The following is a 12,284-nucleotide window of genomic DNA, read 5'->3' as shown; positions in this document are numbered from 1 at the left end:
GTAGTGCAAAAAAAACCTTTTGTTATTAGTTCACATTTTTTTAAATGCGTTTCTCTAATATATTTATATTTTTCACATTTGGTGAGGAAGTGCCACTCAGTTTCAGGCTCACTGAGGATGAAATGACAGCACAGCCTTTGCTCTGCAGGAAGCCAGGTTTTCCTGTGCCTTCCCTTTTCAACAGCGAGGCTGTGCTCACTCAGTCTGTATTTTGTCAAGGTTCTTTTTAGTTGTTGATCAGTCACCATGCTCAAATAATCTGCTATGGTGTACTGTTGAGTTAGAGCCAGATAGCACTGCATTTTGCTCTGTGCTTTTGTTTGTGTTTTCCAATAGGCGATGTAGTTTTGTTTTAGCTGTGTAGTAATTTGATTTATTCTGATTGGTGATGTGTTCTGTTCGAAGAGCAGGTTTGTGGACTCAGCCTCAGGACCAGCTGGGTAAGGGGGTTCCTGCTGCTCCTCAGCTCTTGGCACTGCAGGGCTTGATAGGGCTCTGTCTCTCTGTCTCCCTGTCTCTCTCTCTCTCTCTCTCTCTCTCTCTCTCTCTCTCTCTCTCTCTCTCTCTCTCTCTCTCTCTCTCTCTCTCTCTCTCTCTCTCTCTCTGTCTCCCTGTCTCCCTGTCTCTCTGTCTCTCTGTCTCTCTCTCTCTCTCTCTCTCTCTGTCTCTCTGTGAGTGGATGTATCCAGTGATAGTGTGTTGATATACAGCTAGCCCTGGCCCCGCCCCCGTTGGGACTGTCGAGGTGGTGTGATCTGCCCTGGCCCCGCCCCCGTTGGGCCTGTCAAGGTGGTGTGATCTGCCCTGGCCCCGCCCCCGTTGGGACTGTCGAGGTGGTGTGATCTGCCCTGGCCCCGCCCCCGTTGGGACTGTCGAGGTGGTGTGATCTGCCCTGGCCCCGCCCCCGTTGGGACTGTCGAGGTGGTGTGATCTGCCCTGGCCCCGCCCCCGTTGGGACTGTCGAGGTGGTGTGATCTGCCCTGGCCCCGCCCCCGTTGGGACTGTCGAGGTCGTGTGATCTTCCCTGAGCCGTCCTTGATGTGGCCAACAACTGTTCGACCTCACACCGCTTCGCGTGCCTTCAGAATCCTTTGGCAATATGCGTATGCGTATAGTCTATTTGCCATCCCATAGAGCCCCATTGTGAACCCGGAAATTTCGGAACCACCAAAGTTTTATGATGGATATGGATAGTACGGATCCCCAGCACTCAGAAACTGCCGGATGCTAAGTTGTAAATGTTGGGCAACTTTTTTTATTTGCATAATTAGCATTAATTTCCATAATCGCCTAAATGGACAAATCTCAGAAACTACTTGATCAATTTCAACAATGTTGGAGTTGTTTTGGGGGTTATTCAGGATGCTGAATCCATGTATGATACTTAAGAGAAGAAAAGTTTCAAAATTGCAATATTTACTGGAATTTACCAAATTTCTACTCATTTTGGTGCCATTTTTAATGCATTTTCTGTTTATAAATGTTTCAGAAGATGCAGAATTTATAGATAATTTTCATGGAATGTTCAATTGTAAACAGAATGATAATAATAATAATAATAATAATAATAATAATAATAATAATAATAATAATAATAATAATAATAATAATAATAATAATAATAATAATAATAATAATAATAATAATAACTTTAATTTGTAGAGCGCCTAATGGGGTACTCTAGGTGCTTATGCTTGGTTACTGGGGTAACTGCTGCAGGTGAGCTCTGCCATGAGTCCACGTGGCAGCGGAGCAGTTTGCTGCCACAACTAGAAACTATTCTATTGGATTTTTGTACGTGACTGTTACCTTATCAAATATCCTCAGAACCCCAGTTCCTAGCCTTGACTGAGACGTCAGTGCGCTAATCGTTAACGCAAAACTTCCAAGTGAGTAGTGATTTGCACCGTGATCTCATTCCTACTGTGGCAACGAGCAGCTGCAGCTGCAGCAAATACAGACCCCTGGTTTTCAAGGATTGTTGTTTCAATGCAAGTAAGTTGAGAAAATAGAAACAGATACACAAACTGTGGTTTTACTATCCAATAACAAACACTGAATATAATATGATCACAAGCTGTCAGATGGCTAACGTTAACCCTAAGAGCTAGCTTACTACAGTAAGCTACAGTAAGCTAGCTCTACAGTAAGCTAGCTCTTAGGGTTAACGTTAGCCACCTGACGATAACTAATGTTAATGCATAGCTAGTTAGCTATGTTAGCAATGTATGTCATGTAGGGGTGTAACGATTTGACCTCACAACGATTAGATTCGATTACGATTCTTCAGGCAACGATTCAATGCATCATGAAATCTCTTCATTTGACCACGATTCGATTCGATTAATTTTCTATCAGTTAATTCCCCCAAACATTTTGAATACACAAATGTGGCTGGGGGAACTGATTCACTCAGCATGAATGGACTATAGGTCAACAAAAACAATACACACAAAAAGTATCATATATATATTTTTTTGATTATAATCGATTCTAACATTTTCAAATCGATGCAGTTGAATCGTCACATTAGAATGGATGCATTTCGATGCATCAATGAATCATTATACCCCTAATGACACGAATGTGTGATTATTACCTAGCCTCGTGTCACCAGGCTCTATCCCCTGTCACACAGAGAAGCATCAAGTTTGATTCTAAATATTGTATAGAGTATTCATATGGTACTTTTGCTCTCCTTAATGTAGAATTGTGTGATAGAAGATCTGAGGCAGAGAAAGAGACCCAAAAGGTAATGCAAATACCAGTCAAGATCATGTAGAATACCAATAACATGGGAAATACATGTTTTCATTGGAATAGTGAACAGCCCGTCCGAAATGTACATTCTGGCAATGTATCCATATTGCTCTGTAATGTAGAGTGTGTGGTAGTGCAGAGACGGAGGATACAAATAGTGCATTCTTCTTTTGTTAATTTCAGATTGACATGTCAAGGAAGAAATGCCTATTCGAGCCCTGTGACGGCAAGGACAATGACTTCAAGACAGCTGGACCAAAAGGCATTACAGAAGAGTGAAGAGCTTGACGATTCAGCTACAACTGAGACTTTATCGAACATCATTGCTACCCATGGTGTGTCAGCCTCTGTAGTTTGTCACAAATCATGTTATAGCTCATATACCTCTAAGTCTAGAAAGGCAACCAAAGGCAAGCTCAGCTCATCTGATGGTCAGCTAGGGAAACGTATGTCTCGTTCTCATGCCTTTGACTTTTCTAAACAATGTCTGTTTTGTGGTATCATTTGCAAACCCAAAGACACCAAACACCCTGATAGATGGAAGCCAGTGAAACAATGCCGGACTGTTGAGAGACCAGGAATGCCATCCTTCAAAAACATCATCTTGTCTAAATGTGATGAGCGCCAGGATCAATGGGCTGAGGAAGTGGCTCTATGGGTAAATGCCGTCCTGGACCTGCATGCAACTGATGCCCAGTATCCCACCAAGTACTACGATGACTTCAAGAGAGTTTCCTCAAGTGCAAGTTCCCAGTGCAGACCGTTTGATAGCTATTTAGCTGCTGTCATTGACCACATGAATGCAGACAAGTCATCAACCTGGACAGTGTCAGAGTTACATGATATATATGTAGCCAACTCCGGGCACCTCTGCAGTAAGCAGATGCTATCTAACTTGTGTGACTTTTATGGTGATGCTGTAGCTGTCATGAGGGTGGAAGGGTGCCAGACTATTGTTGGTTTTAGACATTCCATGAGTAAGTCACTCAAACTGGTAAAACGAGATAAAACCACTGCTGCTGATGAAGTTATTACCAAGCTTGTGAAGAGAGTTCAAGCTGAGGTGCAGAATATTCCCTTCACCGTGAATATGACCGTGGCAGCTTCCAGCATGACAAGATCATACAAGCCACAAGTCCATCCTTTTTGAAGTTTGTCTCCTGTCTGGTATCAAAGGAATGAAAAGTGACCAAACCATCACTTACACTCGCTCAGTGCATTCAGCAGCACATCAGTGGGAGCTGGAATCAGACAACCCTGGGGCTTGCCGTAAGACTCTACCATAAATATGGTAGCGCAGAGCTGGTCAATAATCTTAACGAGCATGGCATTGTCACCACCTATGATGAAGTCATACGGTTCTGGAAGTCAGCTGCCAAATATGCTTCAGAGTACCCAGATAAGTATCTGCGCACAGTTGGCTTGGAGAGGCAGATTGGCCCCATCCACAGTTGGGGTGACAATTTTGACCTTGTGGTCTTCACACCGAACGGTTGCCGCACGACTCATGCCATGGCCACTAAGTTTGTGCAGAATCCTGCAGGTATTCTGTTCCCTGGAGGAGCCACTCCTGGTGGTGGGGTCATGTCACTAAAACTACCTCGTCTGACAAAGCTTGACGCTGGGAAACTCTGTCTGGCTCACAAGAGCAGTTTTGTGATCGAACATTACACAGGCCCCAAGAAGATGACACCACCAGCTCTGAAAGAAGTCCCAAGAACTGATGCTATCCAAGATGCCATCACACAGAGTGTGTCAAGAGCACAGAAGAAGGATGCTGCTTGGTTCTCACAGCTCCAATCTTCCCCTCTTCCCCTGGACTGGTCAGCATACAATGCTGTGCAAGATCGCAGTGATGATAACAGAGCTCCAAAACTGAAGACCATAAGTGATGACATTAAAGTAAATTCAGAGGAAGATGAAGACAGTGGGGAGGAGTTTGATGATTAGGAGTTTGATGATGTGGATTCAGAGTTCTGAACACTGTAGCCACTTTCTGAGTGAGAAGTAATTATCTACTACTATGCAGTAGGAGGAAGCACATATTGTTATGTTGTGGCCTATATGCTTGAGTAATGTAAATATCTTTCTTTTGTTATTTCTGTTTTATTAAGCTATGTTATCGTACACAGTTTGACCAGTTTTAGTGTTTTTCCTTGCTGTAACGTTACAGGTAGTAAATAAAAGAGCGGATGCCCTTCACATCTGAGTCTTTGTCTTGACAACGCAATCTTTATACACCTGCCTATCTAATGTACTATGACAATATGACATTACCATATGAACTATTTGGGGTCAGTAGAGATATTGTGAATACATAATGTCTGTGCTGTCCAAATGTAATCATTTCAGTGTCCTCTAAAACTTTCTAATTGACTGAAAATGCACAAATATTGCACCAAAATTTGTAGAAATTTGGTAAATATTGCAATTTCAAAACTCTTGAGTATCATCAATGGATTCAGCATCCCGAATAACCCCCAAAACCACTCCAACATTGTTGAAATTGATCAAGTACTTTCCGAGATTTGTCCATTTATGTGATTAAACAAATGTATGCTAATTATGCAAATAAAAAAAATTGCCCAACATGTTAAACTTAGCATCCGGCAGTTTCTAAGTGCTGGTGACCCATACTATCCATATCTATCATAAAAGTTTGGTGGTTCCAAAATTTCCGGGTTCATTGTGTTGGCAAATAGACTAGTATGGGGAGTAGGTGCTGAAAAAGGGACTATAGCTCGGCCGATTAAGTTCCGATCAATTTGGAATTGGTTGCGCCGTGTTCAGGAGACTCAGGCGTGTAAAAGTCTATTGGATCATGTCTCCAGCACCCCCACAGCCGTAGCTACAACCACTTACATCAAGGCTCTCATCCACATTCTTTTATTTTTTTGTATTATCTTTTCCCCCCTCCTTTTTCCGTTTTTCTCCCATCCCAATGTTAGTTGTCATGCCAATTCCCAGTCCCCTTCCTGGTCGTTGCGCACTCTACCCCCCTACCGTCGGTCCGGGAGGGCGGAGACTATCACATGCTTCCTCCGACACATGTGTAGCCAGCCCACCGCTTCTTTTCACCTGGCAGCGCGGACTCTCACTGGGAGAGTGTAACGTGTGGAAGGTCACACTACCTCTCCCAGATCCTTCCCTCGCTGTGCAGGCGCCCCGACCGAACTGTAGGAGTCACTGTTTACCATGACCAGGACCCACCCTCGCCGGGTTTCCCACCCACTAACACTGCCACTTGTGTTAGTATGGACGGTCTGCCAAGCCGGAGGCACCACAGCTGGATTCGATCCCACTGTATCTGCGGTGGTAGGCAGACGCTTAGTCCGCTGCGCTACCTGGCCGCCCTGCTCTCATCCACTTTCATTAATTTGCTCCCCCCGCAATCTCCTCCATGAGCTCAATGTAACGCGGAAGTGCAGTGGTCTATCAGTCCCCTAGGGGGGGTCGCCAGGTCTGACACACATGAACACACATGCCCGGTCCCTCACCTTGTAGAAGAAGTTGGAGCGGCCCACGGCTCCGACTCGTCCGACGTGGTTCATGAAGCAGAGGTTTCCCTCGGTGGAGCCATACAGCTCACACATGACCACGCCCCCGAAGCGCCGGTGGAACTCACGCCACACGTCTGGACGCAGCCCGTTCCCCACGCCCATGCGCACCTTGTGGACCTTCTCCCCCTCGGCCTGGTGGGAAACAGGAAGTCACTAAGATGAACCCTTTCACTGCCAACACGACAGCCGGTTAACCCATTCACTGTGACAATACAGAAGGTTAGCCCTTTACTATCACACAACCGACGGCGATGCTCCATCATTAGCATCATTAGCTCCGCGGACTCCGGTTGTGTGATAGTAAAGGGTTAACCTTCTGTCGTGTGGCAGTGAAAGGGTTAAGATTAAGATTTGTTTATTAAGGACACTGCAAATTAATGAACATCATTTACATGAGTGTATGCATAACATCACAGCATGATAGCATCACAGCATGATAGGGATGTAAATATGCCGGGAATAGCACAGGGCTAATTTCCACCTGTAGTCGTAACATAAAATAAAACACAAAACGGACCTTACAACGTTCATTCATAAAAACTGACATCACTGACATGACCACACTAACATGACATTCAGTCAGTACAACATCACTAACATCCCTAATGAGTGCATATCTGGCTGTCTAACAGCCATTTCCTGAGTTGGCCCCTAAAGGTGGACAGGGTGGTACATTCCCTTAAGGGGACCGGAAGGCTGTTCCATGTTCCACTTCCCTTTATCGATAGAACATTTTTGCTGAAGGCGGTCTTTCTAAAATGGACCTCACGTCCCCTCTGGTGTTTGACCTAGTGGCTAATCCAGTGTTCCTTTTCCCATGGATAAACTCCTTGAGAGGGGGAGGGGATAATCTGTGCAGGCATTTATATACAAAGCAAGAACTTTTATAACGTCTGAGGTTTAAAAAATTTGTAATTTGATGCTTATCCAGGATTTTACAGTGGTGGTATGAGTACTGTTTCCTGTCATATACCTTCAATGCTCTGTTGTAAAGTTGTTCTATGGGTTTCATGGCTGTGGCCCCAGTAAATGACCAGTTTAGGAGGCCATATTCAATGTGGGAGAAGACCATACTCATAGGCCATAGGCATGTCTTTGCGGCCGTATTTGTTTGAAGTTGGAAATGTTTTTTTTTAATTATATTTTATTTTTTTATTATTTTTTAAACATACACATAAACATAAACATAACAACATAAAATTAGATATACAAGCATTAATTAACAGTACACATCTAATGAAATCACCATTTAAATAAATGTATTATACGAGATATACACCTAATACTTGCTATCTAATACCCTACATACATTATGCTCTCGCTCGCTCCCCCCCCCCCGGACCCCCACTTGGATAGTCCATCCATTATCATTCGCTCCTAACCAGGCACTACAATTCATATGCTAGCTTTTATTCTCTCCACCACTTCTAACCACAATGCAATTTTGGATTCACTGACACCCAAAATTCTTGCTGTAGATATTTCTAGATAAATCACATCGAGATATGTAAGAACCCATACCTTCCGACACATTTTTTCCGGTTGAAACCATCGTGATGCTATCAGCTTTTTAGCCACTGTGATACCAGATAAATCTCTTTAGCTGTATATGGACTGCAAACTCAAAAACATCATTCAACAGCAATACAGAGGGGTGAACAGGTATATTCAGAGTTAAGAGATTTGATAATTGCTGGGACACTTCTTTCCAGAATATCTTAACTGGTGGGCAGTCCCAGTACATGTGCATAAATGTCCCCTCGTCCCCATTTGTACATAAGAAGCATCTGGAGTCTTGTTTAAGTCCCATTTTGTTCAATCTTATAGGAGTCAGGTATGTCCTATGAATATAGTTAAGATTAATTTGTTGGTGGTCCGGGTTACGTGACGCAAGTCGAACGTTTGCCCAGGCTTCTTGCCAATCAAAATTTATTTCCAGGTCTGGAGTTGGAAATGTTGAAGTTGATGGTGTTCCTCACTTTCTTTATGTTTCTTAAAGGTCAGGTTTGAGTCCAAGATGACCCCAAGGACTTTGAAGTGGGAAACAGGTTCTAGTTCTTCCTTCCTTCCCTCGTTCCCCAGGAACACATTGGACCGCTTGATGGGTTCTAGACGCTTGCTGAAGAACATGCACACAGTCTCTTTCGCATTAAGTAGGAGACAGGTGCTGATGAGAGTATGTTTCACTTCTGATTTCTGCGTTTCTGATTAGGTTTAGGTTTACTTTATTTGTTCAAGGGGGACGGCGTACATTGATAACACATTTTAAAAACGTAAATTTGAGCCAAAATGCTAATTTCCATTGCCAGAAGGTACAGGCTAAAATCCTGTGTAAAAAAGGGTTAGCAATACAAACTGAATAAAAGCGAGATAAATAACATTAGAATAAAAACACAAACAAAAGCACATATAGTAGAACATACGATAGGGATACAGAGCACATCGTGACATATTAGAAGACACAGGCATAGATTTAACAATGTTTTGGCATGATATCTACAAAAGACAGTGGGGGAACAGGACTCCCAAGCCCAAAATTATTATAATATATATATATAATTATATATAAACAAATATAGAGATAGGAAGCTCCTATTTCTTTAATGCAACATGTTCAAAATAGTGTTCTTCATCATCATTGAACTATAACTACAGTCTACAGTCTAGTCTACAGTCTAGTCTACAGTCTACAGCAGGGGTCGGCAATAGGCGGCCCGCGGGCCGAAATTGGCCCGCCAGCAATAATTTCTGGCCCACAGTTTATTTTGAGAATATGATATTTATTTTATTTTCATCATATTATTTTTATTATATGCATACTTTATGTTTTATCCATGTTGAGAGGGAATAACAGGTATAGAATGAGGTGCAATGCACCGTATACTAGGCTTGCTCAAAGTGAGGTGGACAGCGCGTGGTGCTGAAATGGGAAACACGAGTCCATGAAATAAAAACACCAGTTCAGTAAGACATTCAAGCTTTATCTTTACTCATGACTGACGGCACCACACATGCATGTGAACAGTAATGCAATTAAAAACAATGCAAAAACAATGCAATTAAACTTTAAACAAAAATAGTGCTTGAAGAAGCTCCTGAAATAGGTATTTGAATTACGAGACATTCGGAAGTCCATTAGCTCCATTTCCATTGCAGCCTCATCTAACAAGGTTAACTATCATAATCGATCGTCCCACTATATTCCTTTATCCGTAATTGATCAGTCTCCCCAGTTAGTAGCTAGATTAATATATTTAGAAGTGTCAATAATCTATCGCGGGGGATTCCCCAATCTGGATGCGTCAGCCAGTCTCCTCCGTAGACCAGACCGTCTCATTTAACAAGACGACGAGGCTTGTTTGAGATTCGATAAGTATAATAATAAGTAAGACAACGGATAAGTTGAACGAATTCCATATAAATCGATAGTTTTAACATTAAACATTCAACATTAAACTGGTCCGTGGCGTCAGATAGACGGTTGCGTGCGCGTAATGTAGGATAGACCGATAGAGAGGCGCTTTATAATACAATGGAAAAAAGACAAAGGTATAATGTTCAGTGCATGTATATGTCGTTTACAGTTTATTATGCCACCTATGCAGCTCGTTTATTTTGACAGAGTTAAAAAAAAATTCACTATCATTATATTAAATTAGCCATTGTTTTTGGTTCTGGCCCGCCAAACAATGGCTTGGGGAAAAATTGGCCCGCGGCCAAACCTAATTGCCGACCCCTGGTCTACAGTCTAGTCTACAGTCTACAGTCTAGTCTACAGTCTAGTCTACAGTCTAGTCTACAGTCTACAGTCTAGTCTACAGTCTAGTCTACAGTCTACAGTCTAGTCTACAGTCTAGTCTACAGTCTACAGTCTAGTCTACAGTCCAGTCTACAGTCCAGTCTACAGTCTAGTCTACAGTCTACAGTCTAGTCTACAGTCTAGTCTACAGTCTAACCTACAGTCTACAGTCTAGTCTACAGTCTAGTCTACAGTCTAGTCTACAGTCTAGTCTACAGTCTACAGTCTAGTCTACAGTCTAGTCTACAGTCTAGTCTACAGTCTACAGTCTAGTCTACCGTCTAATCTACAGTCTACAGTCTAGTCTACAGTCTAGTCTACAGTCTAATCTACAGTCTAGTCTACAGTCTAGTCTACAGTCTAGTGTCTACAGTCTAGTCTACAGTCTAGTCTAGTCTACAGTCTAGTCTACAGTCTAGTATACAGTCTACATTCTAGTCTACAGTCTAGTCTACAGTCTACAGTCTAGTCTACAGTCTAGTCTACAGTCTAGTCTACAGTCTAGTCTACAGTCTACAGTCTAGTCTACAGTCTAGTCTACAGTCTAGTCTAGTCTAGTCTACAGTCTAGTCTACAGTCTAGTCTACAGTCTAGTCTACAGTCTAGTCTACAGTCTACAGTCTAGTCTACAGTCTAGTCTACAGTCTACAGTCTAGTCTACAGTCTAGTCTACAGTCTAGTCTACAGTCTACAGTCTAGTCTACAGTCTAGTCTACAGTCTACAGTCTAGTCTACAGTCTAGTCTACATTCTAGTCTACAGTCTACAGTCTAGTCTACAGTCTAGTCTACAGTCTAGTCTACAGTCTACAGTCTAGTCTACAGTCTAGTCTACAGTCTACAGTCTAGTCTACAGTCTAGTCTACAGTCTAGTCTACAGTCTACAGTCTAGTCTACAGTCTACAGTCTAGTCTACAGTCTACAGTCTACAGTCTACAGTCTAGTCAACAGTCTACAGTCTACAGTCTACAGTCTAGTCTACAGTCTAGTCTACAGTCTAGTCTAGTCTACAGTCTAGTCTACAGTCTACAGTCTAGTCTACAGTCTACAGTCTACAGTCTAGTCTACAGTCTACAGTCTACAGTCTAGTCTACAGTATACAGTCTACAGTCTAGTCTACAGTCTACAGTCTAGTCTACAGTCTAGTCTACGGTCTAGTCTACAGTCTACAGTCTAGTCTACAGTCTACAGTCTAGTCTACAGTCTACAGTCTAGTCTACAGTCTAGTCTACAGTCTAGTCTACAGTCTACAGTCTAGTCTACAGTCTACAGTCTAGTCTACAGTCTAGTCTAGTCTCGTCTACAGTCTACAGTCTACAGTCTAGTCTACAGTCTAGTCTACAGTCTACAGTCTAGTCTACAGTCTAGTCTACAGTCTAGTCTACAGTCCAGTTTACAGTCTAGTCTACAGTCTAGTCTACAGTCTAGTCTACAGTCTAGTCTACAGTCTACAGTACAGTCTACAGTCTAGTCTACAGTCTAGTCTACAGTCCAGTCTACAGTCTAGTCTACAGTCTACAGTCTAGTCTACAGTCTAGTCTACAGTCTAGTCTACAGTCTAGTCTACAGTCTACAGTCAGTCTACAGCTAGTCTACAGTCTAGTCTACAGTCTAGTCTACAGTCTACAGTCTAGTCTACAGTCTAGTCTACAGTCTACAGTCTAGTCTACAGTCTAGTCTACAGTCTACAGTCTAGTCTACAGTCTACAGTCTAGTCTACAGTCTACAGTCTAGTCTACAGTCTAGTCTACAGTCTACAGTCTAGTCTACAGTCTAGTCTACAGTCTACAGTCTAGTCTACAGTCTACAGTCTAGTCTACAGTCTAGTCTACAGTCTACAGTCTAGTCTACAGTCTAGTCTACAGTCTAGTCTACAGTCTACAGTCTAGTCTACAGTCTAGTCTACAGTCTAGTCTACAGTCTACAGTCTAGTCTACAGTCTACAGTCTAGTCTACAGTCTAGTCTACAGTCTACAGTCTACAGTCTAGTCTACAGTCTAGTCTACAGTCTAGTCTACAGTCTAGTCTACAGTCTACAGTCTAGTCTACAGTCTACAGTCTAGTCTACAGTCTACAGTCTAGTCTACAGTCTAGTCTACAGTCTAGTCTACAGTCTAGTCTACAGTCTACAGTCTAGTCTACTGTCTACAGTCTAGTCTACAGTCTA

General features: G+C 42.6%; 1 protein-coding gene across 1 annotated transcript in view; it reads right to left on the bottom strand.

Annotated features, from left to right (window-relative positions):
- Positions 1 to 12,284, bottom strand: part of slc27a6 (solute carrier family 27 member 6) — a gene marked incomplete at both ends in the record, with an annotated part of 133,370 nt that overhangs the window by 41,420 nt on the left and 79,666 nt on the right. Inside the window, one exon of the mRNA XM_084324348.1 lies at positions 6,258 to 6,452. Within this exon, the coding sequence (XP_084180474.1) occupies positions 6,258 to 6,452 (195 nt within the window). The remainder of the gene's footprint in view (positions 1 to 6,257; positions 6,453 to 12,284) is intronic.

The sequence above is a fragment of the Notolepis coatsorum genome (assembly GCF_963971535.1).
Source record: "Notolepis coatsorum genome assembly, chromosome: 11".
Taxonomy (NCBI): domain Eukaryota; kingdom Metazoa; phylum Chordata; class Actinopteri; order Aulopiformes; family Paralepididae; genus Notolepis; species Notolepis coatsorum.
This window is presented reverse-complemented; position numbering and strand designations above follow the sequence as displayed.